Source organism: Cloeon dipterum, chromosome X (assembly GCF_949628265.1).
Source record: "Cloeon dipterum chromosome X, ieCloDipt1.1, whole genome shotgun sequence".
Lineage (NCBI taxonomy): Eukaryota > Metazoa > Arthropoda > Insecta > Ephemeroptera > Baetidae > Cloeon > Cloeon dipterum.
In genome coordinates this window covers 23,808,190-23,827,550 of record NC_088790.1, presented here as the reverse complement: position 1 = coordinate 23,827,550, position 19,361 = coordinate 23,808,190, and the positions used below count along the sequence as shown (strand labels likewise).

At 37.5% G+C, this 19,361-nt stretch overlaps 2 protein-coding genes across 3 annotated transcripts; one reads left to right on the top strand and one right to left on the bottom strand.

The window, feature by feature from the left end:
• Positions 1-11,151: 11,151 nt before the first annotated feature.
• LOC135946173 (uncharacterized) lies at positions 11,152-12,725 on the bottom strand. The gene is made up of 4 exons (XM_065494253.1): positions 12,598-12,725; positions 12,097-12,222; positions 11,848-12,007; positions 11,152-11,545 (listed from the first exon to the last, which is right to left on the bottom strand). The coding sequence occupies exons 2-4, from the start codon at positions 12,214-12,216 to the stop codon at positions 11,214-11,216; spliced, it is 612 nt and encodes a 203-aa protein (XP_065350325.1). The 5' UTR covers positions 12,217-12,222; positions 12,598-12,725; the 3' UTR covers positions 11,152-11,213.
• A 63-nt stretch (positions 12,726-12,788) lies between these two features.
• On the top strand, positions 12,789-14,974 carry LOC135945927 (uncharacterized). Of its 2 annotated transcripts, XM_065493874.1 has the most exons (6): positions 12,789-12,921; positions 13,270-13,509; positions 13,571-13,798; positions 13,984-14,057; positions 14,109-14,585; positions 14,637-14,974. In XM_065493874.1, the coding sequence occupies exons 2-6, from the start codon at positions 13,319-13,321 to the stop codon at positions 14,786-14,788; spliced, it is 1,122 nt and encodes a 373-aa protein (XP_065349946.1). In that variant the 5' UTR covers positions 12,789-12,921; positions 13,270-13,318; the 3' UTR covers positions 14,789-14,974. The 2 variants fall into 2 exon arrangements, with proteins under 2 accessions (XP_065349946.1, XP_065349947.1); XM_065493875.1 differs by lacking the exon at positions 12,789-12,921 and having other exon boundaries at positions 13,224-13,509.
• Positions 14,975-19,361: the final 4,387 nt, after the last annotated feature.

The following is a 19,361-nucleotide window of genomic DNA, read 5'->3' as shown; positions in this document are numbered from 1 at the left end:
TTAAACTTGCAAATATTTTGGGAATTTGCATAGAAAACGAGTAAAAAATGTAGAAAATTCTCATTATCTCCAAGGACCTGACATTTTCCTGATTGATAATTGGAAAAAGCTCCTGATGACCAAAAAAAGCTTTTACCATTGAAATTTAGGGCGACATTTCCAAGGGTGCAGTGACTCCATTGGAATTTCGCCTAAAATCTGAATGTTTTTAGTTTAAATGTGGATTTGGGAGGAGGATTGATAAACAAATATAAATTCTCTGCACCTTCAGCACTTAATTCTGTAATTTTTATTCAAATAAAATTTCATAAGTCGTTATAATGAATTTAGACTTTTAATTTCTATAACCCCTCATTCAAATCCAGATGAACCCTGCGCAAAACGAGAAAATTCACGAAAAGAAAATAATTTAAATCCTGCCGCAGAAATTAGAAACAAACACAGAGGTGAAAATCCAGGCGGAGTGTCCGGCACAAAAACAAAAATGCATTATTTCCGCTCGAGAGCAGCCGAGCAGTGTGTGCGTTGCGGAATTACAAAAAGCGAGTTGTGTTTCGCGCATGCATAAATGATCATTAGTGCTCATTTTTACTGTAGGCAATTATTTTTTACGACGCAGCAGAGTGGAGCTCGTAAAACGCGAGCGAGGCCCTGCTACACTGCTGCTACACACGGCGGCGGCAGCAGCAGCGGCAATTTGCGGAGCAATTGCTTTCGAGCGCTCCGGCACACATTCATAACAGGGCGGCGCGTAATGAGGTTTGAAGGCGGACAGAGCGAGCAGGGTGTGGAGCTGATAAGCGAGAGAAATAGCGCTGATCCCCGCTTGCACACCCCAGTTAATTGTGTCCCAAGGTGCGCATTATATAAGCGCCATTTTGCGGTTAATGTTTAGCCAGATAACATCGCGCCGTTTGTGCCGCCGAACTGGACTCCATTTCCAGGCCCCTATTGGCTGACCCTCTCGCCCGCCGACTGCATCAACACACCAGCCGATTTGTTTTTCCGCAAAATAACAGACCACGCTTGATTTCAACATTTGATTCCTGTTTGAATAAAACGTGGTGTTTTTTTTATTAAAATTAATTTTTAGCTTGGGAAAGAGTAAATTTCAAGGCTCTGGATTTTGGAGGCAGTTAGTGAATTTATATTATTCCCTTCTGGATTTTTTGTGTGTGTCAAGAGCAGTTTTTCTTCTCTTTGAAAATAGTTTAAATAAGAAAAAGATGGAACTTTTGGCTTAACTCATTTTTTTTAAGAGTTTCACGGTTGCCACTTTCAAGCTCGTTTCTCTTTTCTTTTGCGGATATTTCAACGATTTAAAATTCTCTGCAGCTTTATGGTTAAAAATTTCATTTTGGACAGGCCTGCGGTACAGTAAGAGAACGTGAGTGTGATATTTAATTTTCTCGTTGTTAGCCTGCGGGAGAAGCTATTGTAAAATCAATTTTATGCTTTTGAAGTTGCTCTTAAAATATTTTTAGTAATTTTTAGCATAATTAAACATCAATTTTAAATATTAAATAAATTTAGAAAGATTAAAAATGTAATCTAAATCTAGATATCGAGAGACTTTTTTCTAATTGCGATTTTAAATTTAAATTTTGTTCAGAGGTATGAATCATCGATAAAAAACACATTTAAAATTAATTAGGGTGATGAATCGTTAATATTTTTTATATTTTTCGACGATTTTGGATTTAAAGAGAAAACAAAAAATTATATTCTTTCATTGCGGATTCTCATAATTTGAAACTCAATAAAACTGATGCAATTATTTCAGGCAGTATTATACCGAACAATAAAATAAAACAGAATTTTTTGATTGAACCAATTTCACCGTTGAATTGACTCGATTTAGCGGCAGACCATTAAAATCACAGCTCGTTTTCCGGCCGATTGTCCGCGTGGCCACGAGAGAACAATCGGCAGGTGCTTGCGAGCAGGCCCCGCCCGCCCACGCCGTTGCCAATATTATTAGCGCGGAGGGCGAGCGGGCGATAATGAGCCGCAGCCGCGTGTAATCTGTTGGCGGCGTGTGGGAAACCAGATCGCTGACACTCCACGCTCTAAATGATTATTCTGCTACAAAGAAAATTAATTAAGCTAATATGTGTGTGAGTGAGCGAGTGAAGGGGATGAGCGCTTCGGGCTGTGTGAATTAATATATATTAATTAATTATATAATAAAATGCTCCTCACGTGATTTTACGTCATAGTTTTAAGACATTTTGAGTAAGATTAATTGAAATTATCATTTTAAGTGGAGCTTTACAGGCACGTTTGATAATACATTTTGGCTTTAGTAAGCTTTCTTGGAGTCTATTCAGCAACAATTGAATAAGTTTGGAGACACCAACAGATGGCGCCACCATATACTTTGGTAATAAATTGAATTTTAAGACACTTCCGCAGTTATTTCAGATTAAATCCTGCCACTGTGCATTCTTCACTTTATACATTTTCTTTAGACGTGCTGGAAACCAAAATCAGTCCAGCGATTCACCGTAGAAACGTTGGAAAATATTTTATATTTCAAATAATAGTTTTTCACGATTCTACGGCGTTTGGCTAAACCGATTTTGGTTTTCAGCACGTCAAAAGAAAGCATATTAAATGAAGAATGCAAAGTAGCAGGATTGAGTCTGAAATCGCAGCGGAAATGCCTTAAAATTAAATTTATTATGAAAGTATACGGTGGCGCCATCTGTTTGCCGCTTCAAACACTAAGTGTTATGCCTAAGTTGATATCTTAAAATGCGCAACATTTAAATCAGGACTGAGTTAAAAAAACAGATGAATTTTTAATAAATTTAACAGGGTTTGAATTAATTTTTCGCGTCATTTCGATTCCTCTCATCGCGACGGTCTTCACAACGGTGTGCAGAATTTCCATCTTGACAAAGATAAATTCTGAATTTAAACTGGGAAACAGGGCTTTCGCAACTCTATATTCTATATAACAGAAAACGTCGCACTTACTGCCTTGTTAAGAATATTTACAAAATTGAGAGTAATCGATTTGCGTAATACTAGACAAAAATATATTTAATTTAAATATACCTTAAAAATATTTCCTTCTGAAAACCAAAATTTTCCGCATCAGCGTCACAAACCGACACTTTTACTTGTAAAATACAATAATATACAAACAGAGAAAAGAGCAAACGCGATTTGAAGGAGAAAAGCGGCTGTTCGTTTGATTGCACTCTGCGCGGAGCCACCTGTGCGTCTCCATTTACAGATTTAATTGCCTTCCTTCACTTTATAGGTAGTTAAGCAAGCAAGCAAGCGAGCGAGCTGGAGCTTTCCTTTCAATTAATGGAGCACTTAAAAAGTAAAGAGCAGGGCGGCGTCTGGAGAGTCGGGAAAGCACCTCCAATCACGAGCGCCGCACCCTGATTGCCAGCAAGCAAGCGAGGAGGGGGAATAAATTATATAATCCAGCGGCGGCGGCGGCAGCAGTGCTTCTTGGCCGCCGACGCCGCCGCCACTGCCGCTGCGACTAACTTTTCATTCTCGTTTATAATTACTTGCAGGGGGGAAATAACGCTTAAGTTAAACAACGTACATAAAACCCGAGAGCAAGCACCAACAAGCACAAAAGCAGCTTTTCCTTCCTTCCTTCCTTGGACCTCGATGCATGAGGAATTATTATTTATTTATGCATTCGGCGCAGCAAATGAAGCGGGCAAACTTGGCCCGAATTTTCCGCCCCATTGATTTGCTTCAGTGCAAACACAAACACACCCCAGCAAATTTCACGGAAGAATATAGGGAAAATAGGCTGCCTCTTTGTGTTTCGAACATTTTTGGCAACCAAGGAATTATGAAAATATCTATAAAGTAAAACTAGAAAAATGAATTATCAGAAAATATCATTTTCAAAGAAGAGGTGCTAAGAACTAGCTAAAACGATTAATTAAAAGGGTTAATTAACCAACAATAAATTAAAATTTTTGGTTTTTGGTGAATCTATTTTACAAAATTTCCATGAAGGCGTGGTTTATAATTTAAAGTTAATTAAATTAAATTTTAGAGCACTTTGAAAAAATGTGTTGTATTTTCGTTATTTTTTGCAAACCATTTTCTATGTACAGTTTTGGGCACACAATTTTGAAAGATTTTTGTTAAATTTTACAACTGGTCTGTGTATTTTGTATTTTCTTTTATTTGTAAAAATAAAGTCAACAATATATTTGACAATTATTGGGTAACAGCTAAAAATAAGTTCCCACAGAGTATACTCTTTAAATTTGTGAGAAAATCATCAGCACCGAAGTTTGCGGTGAGCATACTCTTTTGTAAAATCACGATTTCTCTAAAAATTAGGGACATATATCTCAAAATTCGCCCACCGTTTGATAAATCACGTTGAGAGGAATCGAAATCAAGTGAAAAGAGAAAGGGTCCTATTAGGAATGGTTTCATTAAAAATTTTATCTGTCGTCGATCTTCCTTGATCGTTCTACAGTCAACAATTAATAAAATAATCTGAATATCTACTTTCTCGCTATAATTTGTTACCTTCTATCACTTATTTTAATTTGTAACTCCAGAAAATCGAGTTGAATTAATTTTTTGAACATAAAATAAATTAAAGAAAGGAAGAAACGGCTGCAAAGCGGGTTGATTTGGGATGAATTGAGGATTCAAACGAATTAAAACGGAAATCAAAACCAATTTTCACGTTTTTAAAATCTAAATAATGGATCAAAACGTGGTTTATCTAGACATTTAATTATTAAACTGTTTCGAGCGTATTTAGGAGCTACAGTGATTTTAAAAACACTACAAAATCATTTTAATAACAAAAACGATGCGTCAATAATAATTTATTTATAAATTTTTGCATTTGAATTTGAGGTTGCAAATATTTTTTTTTGTGAAGGCAATAAATATTTAGAGCTAATAAATAAACATCATGTCGTTATCGGATTGATATTCGATTTTCCGCGGATTTGGCCCGATCTGCGCGGAGTCTCAAACCCCTGGATTCTGGATGGCTTGCAGCCCTCTGCTTATATACTCTCTCTTTTCTCGAGATAAATAAATGCGGCGGCGTGTTACGATAGACTAATTTGGAAAGGGAGCATAATAATTTTTGTTGTTCTCGGCGGGTGCACTCGCGCCGTTGGGCCTAATGACGCTTGTAATAATGAAAACAGAGGCGAGGGTTTGGCCGCCGCCGCCGCTGCCACCACCCCCGCCCTGCAGCCCTTCAGCCCGGCGCCGCGGTGCACAGGAAAAGAGCGAGTCAATTAAAGAGCGTGGGTAAAATCACAAGGGCTTGAAATTGAATCTGCCCAGATGCAGCACAGCACAGCAGCCAGCCAGCCAGCGGCGAAGAAAAATAGGATTCGCAGCCGCTCTCTGCGTGATTTTTGAGTAATTTGACACGCGGCCGCACTCCTCGTATATCATAATAATAATCACGCGCGCGCACACACACCACGGCTAATTTTGATTACGCCGGCGTAACGCCATAATCCCCGTTCGATTGAGTTGCGCACCCCTCAGAAACAATGAATCTGCGATAATCACGCTTGTTCGCAGCTTCGGTTTCAGCGCCTCGCAAAGACACCAGTTTCCTCCTTTTACCATCAATTTTCGGGGAGAAAATTAGTAGACTAAGCATTTGAAGTTAAGCTTTATTCTAATCAAAACACACGCAAAGAACACGCCTGTGTTGGTTTGTGAAACAGCTTTAAAATGTAAATATAGATAAATAATTTTTAAAACGTAGATCGAACTATTTCTATTCAATGTATTTATTGTATTGACCATTGCAAGAATACATATATAACTATTTAATTCGAACGTCTAATTTTGTACCATGGATTAGTAGACTGCATTCTATTCAATTTCAGTTCAATTTCTAATTATACGTATTTAAAAGTATACTGTAGTGTGAATATTTAACTTAGAAATTTAATAAGTATTGGTGAAGGATCTATAGTATATATTAATATAAATTTGTTTTAATTTCAATATCGAAATTAATTAATTTAACAAAAACAGACATATTGATCAAAATCATATAAATTAATTTAGATACTTTTTTCTAAATAATGCAAAAAAATTATTGTTTTGTATTTTTTTAAATATTTCATAAGTAATGAGCAGAACAAATAGCAGTCTCTCTTGAAAATTGCCCTATGAAAGGAAAATATGATGGCTATAATAGCTAAAATTTTAATTCAAATGATTCGACGTATTTTTTGAAGTAAAAAAAATGATGAAGGTAATTTCATTTCTGCCTTCTATCAAGCCTCCGAATTTATCATTTTATTGCGTTTACGATTAATCCTAAAATCTTAAACTGCATGGAACTAACACGTACTGATTTTTCTCATTGAACAGTTTCTACACATGAAATTTTGGCTGTAATTTTTAATCAATTTTTGAATTTTTGGCCATTTTTGTAAGACAAAAATGACCAAAAAATGCCCACCACTTTACGTGGTTCACGTCAAGAAAAGGCTACACAAATTTAATGGTTTCGCCAGAAATCCTAAAAGTTTCCCTGAGAGAGAGAAGAGATGGATATAAATTGAAGCTTTCAAGTTGCTATAAAAATTATTATTAAATGGGCTAGATATGTAATAGCTGCGCTAATTTATAAGTTAACTGTCACACACGTCAAACTGTAAAATGTTTTCCAAAGGAAAAATCAACATATTTTTGACTCTCTTAGAATTCAGTGGAACATCTGAATAATATATATTTATGATTGATATATAATAAAAGTTCAGGGTGTGTTCGTTTTGGCACAGTTTGACAAATTTAAAAACAGCAAAAATATCAGTTTTTTTAAGATTCCAACTCTCTAGCTTTTTATATGTTTAGAATACTTAGTTTGGCAACGCATTTTGAGCCAAAAAAATCCAGATTCAAAGTATGAGACCTATTTCAAATTTTTATTTGAATGTCCTTGGGGATGAACTCTATGTGTAATCGAGACGAGTTCAACGGTTTTTAGTTGTAGCAATAACTTTGAGCAAACACGGCTTTTTTCAAAAGCCACTCTGCAGTTCCGAGGGGGAGGGGGGTTGGGTTTAGAACCTGCTGTGTGTAATTTTGGAAGCAACAAATACATATGAAGCTATTTGCCTATACATCAGGAATTATCGCAGATTTTCATATTTTGGTAATCGATCCACCTCTGACGCAAACAAGTATCATAAAGGATTAATTGCCTGCTAGTTAATTAAAAATAATTAAAATTGTATTTTTAGCTACAAAAATTTCAATTTAACATTTATTTACTCTCATAGTGACACACACATTTGTTTGCGGCTGTAAGTATAGTGGTAATAGTAGAAGAGTCATATGAAGGTAAACGTGTGTGCGGACGTAAACAAGTGTGGACATACATTCATGCAGTGAGTGTACAATAAAACAAGTGGATATGTGCACTCGAGGAGTCTTACATCTCGACAAGGCAGCGAATAAAATGGCATTTAATCCCCCCAGGCCGCGGAGAGAGAGAAAGAGAGAGCGGGGGTCTCCAATTCGATGATGTGGTCCCGAGAGAGTGGCAGAACAACAAGTCCCCGCTGGATTCGCTTTACTCTCTCGTTATACTGTCGGGGCCGTGTCATTAATAGCATATAATTCGTTTGGCCGGCCGGTCGGTCGGTCGGTTGGGGGTGTCACACGTGCGCTCCGACCACCCCCACCCTCGCCTGCACCCTCACCCTCTGACTGCGCATCATATCGGCCGGGAGAGAGAGAGAGAGAAAGAGAGAGATGCTGTTTTTAATTTCTCGCCTTTATGGTCACAAACAATTTATGCCGTAATCCCTTTTATTATCCGCGCACGCAGCATCCAGCCGACTCGTTAACTAATTCGCCTCCGCGAGCCGTGTCCAATCAACTGCTCCTTTTGTTGGCGTCTCGCGCGTTTATAATTGGCCTGATTGTTCCGCAAACTCGATCTCATCGGAACTTGTTTTCCCGCGTAAACAGTTTGACCTTTAAATTTTAATTAGGGGATTAATTAGCACCAATCAAGTCGATCAAATGGTTCAAAACGAATAATTAGATTGATTATTAGCAGTTTATTTATAGGAATTTCGATGAAAGACGACATGAACTATTCGGTTTGAACAACTAGACTCGCTGCATAATAAAATTAAAATGAAAAACCATGCTGATGTTTAATTTTATTGATACAGGGAAACAATTCAAAATATTTTAACTGTTGGCTACTTCAACAAGCAGTTTATCAAAATTTTTGTTTTTAAAATTTGAAAAAAACCCAAAGCAAGATAATTATTGTGATTTGTGACTAAATTCTGTTAATGTCGCTTTGTAAAATAGTTGTAAATGTATTGCGGGAAACAAAGAGGCAAGAAATCATATTGTCTGTGAGTGTAAACCTCTGGAGGAGCAGAAAAAATTGCATTGAATTAAGATATTAAATGTTGTACTTTGTTAGAAGGAGAAATAAATTAGTCCGGATTCTCATTTTAAACCTTTTTTAAAAAAATAGCTGTATAGTGCATTAATAATAAACAACAATGAAACAAGATAAATGGCTGAGTGAGCATGTTGAAAGTGATTTTGCTGCGTACAGCGTTTATAGCGAAAGTAAAAATCCTTCCCCATCTTGCGATGTTTAATCTCGTAAAAGGTTAGTCAATATATCCGTGCGCGGAAGCAGAAGAGTAATTACATCGGAATACGTCCCAGGGGATGGAGGCATACATTAAAATTCTCATCGATACTTGGGCTCTATATATGATTGTTTAAACGCGCGGCTATTCATTGTCTGCTGTTTGTACTACTTGTGTGCTAATGCCCATCGCCACCACACGCAAACAAGGAGCAGTCAAAATCGCTGTCCCTATACACTCGGACGCTCATCCGCGGGGAGGAAACAACCCCCTTCAGTGGAGTTGCCGACATCTGGTCTCGTTGGCAACCCCTGCGTCTGCCGCCGAGCGTCCCAGGAGCAACAAGCAAGCAGCAAACTCGCTCTCTTTCTGAGAGTGTCAACACGCGCTGTAAATAAATAAATATGGAGCGGCATAGCGAGTGAGTATAAAGGCCGCGGGCACAAATGATTCGTCATATTTAGGGTTGGGATTTTTAGACGATCGATTTTTTTCTGTCCGTCCGATTTTGAGTTTTCACTTAAAACCGCCAAAACTAAAATTTGCTCAAAGTCGTTCACTTCATTGTTGCGCTATTTTTTTATTTAAAAATTTTGACTTTCCCAGACAGTTTTGATACATTTTTAGTAAGCATCGGCACCTAAAAATTTGAAAACTAGGAAAAATCAATTAAATAATTATTCTAAAAACCACATTGTTGCTTCTAGAATTTATAAAATATTATTTTAGCAAATTAACAACCCTCTTTGATTAATTTTTTGCTTTACATTTCCAATATACATCAGTCACCTAACCAGAAGAGGAAGATTTCGTCAGGTTAATTAAAATTAACGACGTAATCAGAGCACCGCTCCCCCTTTTCTAATTGGTTGTCAGCAGAGTCTATGTGGCGCATTTTACTTTTAAGATCAGACCAAAATCAGTAAAATTTACGTTTCCTCCGATTTTTGATACGTCATGTCGAATTTTTACCAAGCGATTCGGCCGCAAACCCTACTTCAACCCTCAGGAATCGATTGACTTTGTTAATAATGATAATCAAGTAAGTAAATGAATGAAAATTACAAGAAACATAAACAAATTTATTTACCTGCATTGAATTCGAAAAAAATATTTTGCCCATTACTTTTGCGGTGTTACAACCAGTCTGAAAATCCCTCCCCTCATCATATTTCAACCCGTTCGCCCCCCGTTTGAATCCCCGGCGTGCTAGCTCTTTAGACTTGATTGCTGTTTAAATATTGAAGCAATCAGCATCGATTCGAATTAAATTACTTATGGGTGTAAAGCAGCCAGCCGTGCCGCGTGCTCGATTTTCCGAGCGCTCGCCGTGTTTTCCCGAGCCTCTGTGTGTCTCACCCCCGCGTCGGCAGATCTGGTTCGTTTGTCGCGCGCGCGACGACGGGCTAGCCGGCTTCAATTTTCCGTCTCACTGACGCCTTTTAGCTCTCTCCGACTCACTTTATGCGCCGCGATACACACACTCCAAATTGACAATTCGCCTGCCTGCCTGCCGCCCGAGAAGCAAAGTGTACGCACGCATGAAAAGAATCGGAATTAAGCCTAACTGGATGCTCCTCGCGAATCAGAGGAGCAGCACCAGATGTAAATATTAAAAACGAGGAGCAAGTTCAAAACAAAACCTATGCGTATGTTGTATGTAAAACTTTATATCATTATTCTGTTGCAAAATTAAATTAAGGCGATATATAGAAAAATATTATTATATTAATTAAATTTAAAAATATTTTTAACCACGAATTAAACGCAAATTACTTTATATATTTTACAATTACAAATATTAACTATCATGCACGGTATTATTGCGTTGGAAGCCAGTATAGTGATGCTCTTACATTAATATGTATGAAAATATACTCATTTTTAGTACAGCTAAAAAATTTCAAGAGAAGAGATGGTAAAACAAAGTATTTCAAAGCCTTATGTTTCTATTTAAACTATAGTTTGATTATAACAAAATATACTGGATATATGGCTTCTGGTGATATTTCCGTTAAATTACTCCTAAAACTAACCATTTAATTCCAATTTTTTATGCATTTTCAGAATGGTTGCAAGAAAAAATAATTTATTAGAAGCTAAGGAAAACAATGCCTCATCCCTCTATCGCTCAGATGATTGATATAGCTGCAGGAATGCTTGAAGGAATTAGATGAGTTAGGAGAGCTATCAAGCTCTGTTCAAGTCTATTGAGTGCTGAGAACAAGGGGATCAGCGACAAGTTAGAATGAGACTATCTAGACAGTTTTATGTACTGCGCGACGACATTAATTTAGGTTGCATTGCGTGCTTTCATGTCATTTTTAGTCAACTTTATATGATATGATAAAATAGTGGCGAAAACTTTTAGTATTCTTGAACAAAGAAAGTAGCATTTATTTTCTGCGTTGATTTTATAATCTCCGCCCTTGTTTTTGACCAAACTTCAGTAAAAATTTAAGACAAATTTATGTGATTGTGTATAATTTGAAGACTTGAGGAGATTATCAGTCAGACAAGTCATAGAAAATAGTTTTATAAGACTGAGAAATAATTTATGTTGACCAAATATATATAGACAGAGGATACCTGCTAATTTTGAGTTTCTTTCTCAGCATTTGAGTTTCCTTTGACGGAGATGTTCTGCATTAAGTCCTCGAGTTGTTCCTCTCCTTCACCTTTCTCGTGGTCAGCACTCTCATTTTCTTCAATGTAAACGCCCTCGTTTTCTTCAAATGCGACAATCAGATCTTCCATTTCATCTACATCATCTTCTTCATCCTCCTCCTCCTCGTCATTATTGCCCCCTTGATCGCCGCGGAGCAGGTCATACGGATTTACACTGTCCAAATCCAGATCTTCGTCGTACAATCCAGTAGCAGTCTCGCCGGAGTATTCGCTTGACTGAACAGTGTTTGACGAGCCTGCAAATTGACAAAAGATGCAAGTAGTTTTTGCCTTAGATTTTTTAAAAGTTTAAAACGATATATATATTGTTGTAAAATAATCACAAAATCTATTATTTTTGTGCAGTGTGTAAGTTACTTTTTATGATACAACAAATTTAGCTCTGCAAAAATGAGTAATTTTAGAATCAAAATTGTACAAAAAAACTATATATGTGCAAAAAAGCATGATGATATATCGTAAATTATAAAAAATGGCTGTTTGCCTTTACGGAATTTGTAAAAAATGTTGATATTAAAAAAGGTAATAGGGTGTGTACCAGGCGAGTCCATGATAAGGGATTGCTCATCTTCGGTGGTGGTGCAATCAGTACTGGTACTGCAGGCAGGAGGAGAATAAGGAAGCCCCATGGACTCCAGGACCAACTTTGGATCTCTGCCAAGCTTTCTAAGCTCAGACTCAATTTGAAGACGCTGAATCTGAGTAAATATCATAAATGAATAATAGGAATAAAATTGTTTGCTCTTACACAAGCAAACTGAAGCAAATCAAGCAAAATTATGCGTACCATTAATTTATTCTTCTCAGTAGTGAGGACTTTAACCATTGGACCCACAGCGTCAATGACTTCATCACATTCCTTGATATTTCTGTCAAGCTTCTGCGTGAAAAATAATTTCCTCAGCATGTTTACCTGAATAAGAAAGCCAAAAAACAGATAAATTAATTTGGACATTGTGTCGCATGAATTGTCACTTTTCTTGAAGCATTTATTTTGTGTCAATAAGTAATTATTACCATGCGCGGCTTTTTGTGTTTTGTAAATTATCTAATATGTTTTTCAAATAATACATATACATACATATTTATGATACATATACATTGATGCAATATGTACATAAATAAAATTAATGCATAAGTAATATCGGATTTTCACTCATCACGTATCAATAAGACAAATTAAATTAGATACATATGTACATAATATATGTAAATATACTTTATGTATCATATCTAGATAAAAAATATTTTTCATGAAAGGGGATTTATTAAAATAAATATTTTTTACCTTTTAGTTTCGTTGCTTTCTTTTCTCTCTTTGACCTGACTATTACAGAAGAATATTAATTATGGTCTAAATGTTACGAGGAAATGAGACAGACACAGGAACTACGAGAACTGCACGAAACGAACCCCACTACCACTAGCTATAGCCGCACTTAAACTCATTTCCACTACTCCCCCCCCCCCCCCGCGCACCGCATTCTCGCATTGCCACTGCTGTTGATCCGACTTCATAAAATCAACGCAGCTGATTGTGAGAAAAAAGTTCGTCGTGAATTGAAATACATAGACAGCGTTGACAGGTGAATTGGTGATTGAGTTGGAGTGGGTGAGGTTTTGGAGTGGTTTTGAATTCCGAATTTATGAAGTTATTTTTGCTTGTTTATTGATTGCCAAATTCATAATATAATATGTAGATATGTATGTAATTATAATACACATCATGCATGTATGTAATGTATTTTTAATGAGCAACAGCAACATCTTTAAAATGGCAAATCCAGTGCAAATTTTAAGTGCTCAATCGTCAGCAGGCCAGCACAGAGAGTCTTATTGCCCATCTTAATATTCATGAAAGTGATCGTAACACACAACTAAACTTGTTTCCCTTGAATTAATGTATTATTTTTAATTTGATACAATACATGTAAAATCTGACTTTTTACCGTTTTTACAGAAATTGTATTAAAGAATAAAGGGCTGCTGAAGCAACTTTGGTGGACATAATGATGCTGCGAGACTCTTTTTCAGAGGCTCAGCCAGAGCAACCTGATCATAGCAGCATTGTCCCTTCTGCACCATCTTCTGGTTTTGATCAAGAAGTGGAGCAAACAGGTGCTGCGCCTCTCACAGAGAAGAGTAGTCCTGCTAAGCCTATTGTCAGTCTCGACGACTGCACTAATAGTGTTGATGATGAGTAACAATAGTTCAATTTTGTATTTTTAGAGCTTATAATAGACTCAAATATTTTATTCTAGTGCCACAAATTTTGAAGACAATCTTTTTCTTCACAAGGAAACCGGCTCCCGAGTTAAACAATACGTCAACAAAAAGAAGATTAGGCGTGACACAAAAGAAGAGCATTTTGAGAAAATTGATCTTGACTCTGCTACCAATGGAGATGGGTCAAAGCTCAATTACTACGCTGCTGAACCTAAGTGCGCCATGCATGGTGTATCTGACTGCAACAGCTCCAACTGTCACAGGTAGGTTTGTCAGGAGAGAATCAGCAAATATTAATTTTCTCATTAATTTTTTATAAACTATAATGTGTCAATTTAAAAAAATTCAAATTTTAATATTGGGGAAATTAACAGACAAACAATAAATTTAACACAATTATCCTATAAACATACAAAATATATCTCTAATCTCGGTCATACTGTTTCAGAAAAACGCAGACTCGTATGAACATGGTGCTGAAGACCAGCAGAAAATCATTTCCTCCACACCTTTACGCTAAAGGTATTGTTTTAAATTTAATAATTATTGTATTGTACAATATTTGTGCTGAAGTGATGTCGAAAAAACACGGGAGGATGGACGATCTGTCCGTCAGCAGCTTTGCCGACCTGGGCATGTACAAAGTCGGCTCACCTCTGAAGGATGTCATCAGAAGGAAACAGCCAGTCTTCTACGGCCCGCCCAACAGACGAGGCCGGCGACCACGCGCTACAAAGGAGGAACAGAACGGGCGTGAACACCGCCTCCTCCCGATGCATATCACAATGCCCGCAGAGATGGTCAGCAGTTTTGTGTCGTCGGCAAACCAATGCGCACCTGAGCCACCCTCCATCAGCAGCAGTCCAGCCTGCCTCACGTGCCCTTCCCTTGACCTGGACAAATTTAAGAAGGTTCCTCATGGGATTGGGCTCCGTGAGCAGCTGATGGGAGACTTCAGCGCCAGGCCTGTCAGAACCAGGGGAAGGCCACGGAAGGATATTGCGATTGACAATGCAGATCACTGTGAGGATGGCGCAGCTGAAGAGTGTGGTAAGGAAATTCTTTCAAACAAACTTCTTGAAAGAAAAGACGTCTTTGCAGGACCAGACAAGGAACCGAGTGCAGCTGAAAAAGAAGAAGTTCAAGTAGCTCAGGCTGAAAAATCAGTTACCAAACGCAGATCTGAAAATAGACATGTGGCTTTTCAGCTGGGGGATCAGGAGATGAACGGAGATCCAGAGAATAATTGTTAAGCGATTGGTTGCTTGTTTTGATTAGAAATGAACAGAAATGAAATGTGTCCTATTTCCTTGGGAAAATAGTTAAGTTATTACCTAGAGAATTGTTGAAAGTAACTCTCAGAAAGTTAATAATATGTCATGTAAGTTAGTAAAAATATTCAAAATTATTTATCATTCACTCGGATATAAATAAAGTGAAATTTTATAAATCCAGAAACTATTATTTATTTTCTTTTATAACAATATAGAAAATTACCCTGCAACCAAAAACTATAGCTTTGATTTTGACTTTTAAGTTGAATAAATCTTTTATTAAAAGCTCTTAATGTGCATACTTTTTTAAAAATTTATAATGTTATTGGGAAAAAACTAATTTCCTTGCATGTTAAAAATTGATAAATAAAAATAAATAGCCGTGGACAAAATCTATCTGAAATTGCCAATTCATCTAGAAATCTTTATATTGATGTTTATATTTTGTCCTTTTTTCATAGTGATTGCAAAAATGCAAATTTCATCTCTATTTATCGATCAAATTACCTTACTGCCTCATAAATAATATAATTACTCTCCTTTTCAACTCAGAAAACGACTATTTTAACCGCAAAAATAGCCTTTTAGCAATTACGAAAAACAACAAAATTGCTTTCGCCGGCATCAATTCATTCGCTATTATGGTAATTGAATCATCCGTACTCTCGAACGAGCGATCCACTTATTTCGAGATTAAACCACGGTGGGAGGAGAGACGCAAGCAACTTTGTTTGCCGAGCGGAAAACAAAAGCAGCGTGTGCGGGTGGGTGGTTTATGATAAGTGAGGTTGATTTATTACAGCATTATTAATTTGATTTGCTCGAAATAAAAGCAGGGGCGCAGCGCACATATTTGCACCACCGACGAGAGAGAGAGAGAGAGAAAGTCTCAAATATTGACTCTTGCGTGCAGTGCACTCTCGAGCCGGGCCGGCGGCAGCGGTGAATGGAAATACATACGACAGAGCAAAAAGAAGCAAGGGGATTGCCCACCCACCCCCCAGCCCGCCCGGCCGCCACTTCATCTCGTCGACAATAAGCGGGGCGATAGCAGCTCTTTAGGCGCCGAATAAAAGCTCGCGCGCCGCAGGCTAAAACGCATTTACATCAATATTAAAGTAAATGACCTTGTTTGCACACGTCAACGGCGAAACAAACCCGCCAGCGCTCCTTTTCCCCTTCTTGTCTGCCTGCCTGCTGCTTGGGGGGTGTGATAAATTGCGGGCGGACCGAAATGATTGATAATTATGCCGGTGGTCGACACAATTTGCGGAAGAGCTATAGCTGGTAATATTAGGGAATTACGTCTTGAAGATAAAAAACATAGGCGGATCTTTTTACTAAATGAATTCAGGCAAATCGAAAAGTGTAGCATTGCCCATTGGGATTTTTACGAGGATTTTAAAACGTAATTTTTAGGATGTTAAATAGGAAAATATAAATCTCTGGATGTACTAAGAAAATTTAATTGGTAATTTTACATTTAAATATTTTTATTTACCTGTGCTATGTCAGCAGCTCGAGCCACATATTTCGGCGGCCCCTCAGCATGGGTGAAATACCCAATTACGGACCATATCATTCCGTTTTCATATATCCTGCTTAATCTGATTAAATTAATCCATAAATTAAGTGTCGGTAATAGTCTCGATTAGTTAGGAACGCCTTTTAATTTTATTAATCTTATTCTCTTGCTCTTGTAACTGAAAACACCTATTGTCCCGAAGCCCTGACCAGTCAGTTGTCAGTTATTCAAGATTAATTTTTAATTATTTTATTTTATAGATTTTTCAAGTCCCTGTGCAACCTGCATTGTTTGAACATTGATATTTTAATTTGTGCTATTATTTGTAGGAAAAACACACGTGCTACACGTGTGTTTACTCAGTGGCGGCAAGCCAGCGAACAATAACAAAATGAATCACGCGGGCACAGATCGCACACGCGCGCCGACTGATTACATCGGAGCCTTCCCGGCCTGCGATCGCTAACCACCCCCATCCCCTGCCACAGACTGCGTTCCGGCGATTGATGGATGAAAGAAATAATGTCATCCGCTCGCCCGCTGCGTGGCTTAATGACGATATAATTGCCTGTGTTATCGCGTCTTTTTCAGCTCCACTCTCGACGCGACTGATCCCACTTTGGAGATATAGTTATATCCTTTACTGTGTGTAAAGAAAATTGTAAAGATTTCCGTCTGATTGTTGATTATTCGAATATCTTTGAAAGCCTGTTTTGCCCTTTCTATGTAGTTACGGCAAACAGTATACATATAGTTAGTATTAGCAAAACAGGCTTTCCAAAAGGCATAAAAGGGCTTAAGGAATTTAACAATTTGGAAGTTCTACGTTCTATCTCCCTATAGGGATATAGAAAAACAGCTGTTTTGTGGAGGAAACAATTTTTTTGTAAATGTTGATTTTTTTAACGCGTATAGGATCTAGAGAAATCACGATTGTAAAATATAAAAGAGGTCTCAGCCAGCCGCGTTGCGCCGCACCAGCCACCGGTGAAAAAGGAGTAAAAATTAAAAAGTGCAGGAGATAAAAAGGGTCACTGAACTCTTTTTTCTACCTGTTTTGTTGAAAAATTAATTTATTATAAATGTCTTTTTTACGAGTAGCGTTTCGGATTTAGAAAAATCGTTAGGTCACAACCATAGCCGCGCTAATTTTGGGTCACGTGGGCAGCCGTCGTGAATCTGGCTAATTGAAAACTGCACCAGGCACACCCGGCCGCTGGTTAAAATTTAAAATGCATCAAAAATTGAAGGAGAAAAAATGTCTTACTGCCCTTCGAGCCGATAAGCAGTATCAAACATCACATTTAAATATTTTCAGCCGCCACCGGGCAAAAAAAAAAAAGAATTTGGCTAAGCCGGTCCCGGCCGGCAGCCGCCGCCTTTTCTATTTTCTTTTGTCGCATGTTTTTATTGCTTCGTATTAACTTGAAAGCAGATTATCAATTAGTACAATAATAGTTAGTAGTTGGTTTGTAACAAATTATAAAAGCAACAAACCTTTAGTTACAGAAATATATGTTGTTAATAATATTACAACGCGCATACACCAAAAGGCTTTACGCATTGACTGAAAAAAATTTTAGTTCCTTTATTAGTTCTCTGTCGGCTCGTACGTTTTGGCTATTTTGATCATGGACAACCCTGAAAAGACCACAAAAGCCGCTGGAAAACAGATGACGATGGACGCAACTGGGAAAGAAAAGGTAAAGTTTCACAGCTATAGGTTATAACCCTGCATGCATATTTGTAACGCTCTTTTGCATGCGTTTATTGCCTGAAGCGTTTTCACTTTGTGCATCAACAGTCGAAATTTTCAATCATAGCATTGTTTTCGAGTTGCAGAGGCGGCTATTCAGAGGGGAAAATTGCTCACTTTGTGGAGAATTTTGGAAATTTCCCTTATACGGGCATTAATTTATGGGTTATTTTTATTTGTACAATTTTTTCTACATTCCATACAATTTGGCGCCTTCCTGCCACTACCGTAGCAAATAAGACGGTTTTTCAAGAATGAATCGGATATTTTTAGACTGTTATTTGATGCAAAATAGACGGTTCAGCTTTTTCATTACACAAAAAATTCACAGGTCGAAGGTAAAGGTCTCCTTTCGCGACCTTTTTAGTAAGGGATGATAGCCCTCTTCGATTTTTTTTAGGGTTCGGGGCTAAAAATGCAGCCCGTGAAATTCTTGGAAAAGCACGCCAAGTTCATAGGTGCAATCACAACTCACAACCAGTTTTCTGCAATTCGAATTTGAAGTTTAAAATCAGACTCGAGGCCGTTCAACCGCGCATGCCCTTTGCGTTTGAGCAGCGAGTTCGCCACTCGTTGGCCAAGTATATTTTTTCGCATTTCATTTGCTTAGAAACCCCTAGAGGGCCTAGAGATATTATCGATTAATTAATCTATAACTTTTGAAAATATCCCTCTGTTTTCTACACATGATGTTCAAATTGCGAGGGCTGAAAATAAATTATCCTTATGCTTGCTATCTAAAAAATGTCATTAGGAGCAATAACAATTTGACTCATTTTTTTATAATTTTTTTCCTGTTAAAAGCAAGAAAACAGAAAGGTTTTATTTTCATTTTTAAAAGTAGTTTAAACCGTGTGTAACACTCATCTAAGGGTACTAACTGTACTTGAACTCTTTCGGCCGGTCTGCGGCGAAATAAAATAAAGGTCATAATTATTTCAACACCAAAAAATCCCGTCCAATCGACCTCCAACCTCGCGGAGAACTGCTCTGTTAATATTTTTGCAGCATTTTGTACAGAAATTCAACATTAAAAATAATATTTCAGGAGCAAAAAGAATCAACAAGCTCTGAAGTCGGAGAAGATAAGCCGCCGGCTCGTTGCAAGTGCAAGACTGGCAATAAGCTGTTCATGAAGTGTCCGGAGTGCGATACACCCATCTACTTGCACTACTCCTCCAGGACGAGAAGACCAAAAATTGTAGCCTACCTCCTGTGTTTCTTCCTCGCCTTCATTGGGTAAGAAATTGTATTTCATCCTTGCTTTTAAC

Coding starts and splice junctions, on each gene's coding strand:
- LOC135946173 (XM_065494253.1), bottom strand. CDS start 12,216: ATGCTGAGGAAATTATTTTTCACGCAGAAGCTTGACAGAAATATCAAG. Junction 12,008..12,096: donor CTGAGAAGAATAAATTAATG/GTACGCATAATT, acceptor ATATTTACTCAG/ATTCAGCGTCTTCAAATTGA. Junction 11,546..11,847: donor CCTTATCATGGACTCGCCTG/GTACACACCCTA, acceptor GTCAATTTGCAG/GCTCGTCAAACACTGTTCAG.
- LOC135945927 (XM_065493874.1), top strand. CDS start 13,319: ATGATGCTGCGAGACTCTTTTTCAGAGGCTCAGCCAGAGCAACCTGAT. Junction 14,058..14,108: donor TCCACACCTTTACGCTAAAG/GTATTGTTTTAA, acceptor TTTGTGCTGAAG/TGATGTCGAAAAAACACGGG. Junction 14,586..14,636: donor TGGCGCAGCTGAAGAGTGTG/GTAAGGAAATTC, acceptor ACGTCTTTGCAG/GACCAGACAAGGAACCGAGT.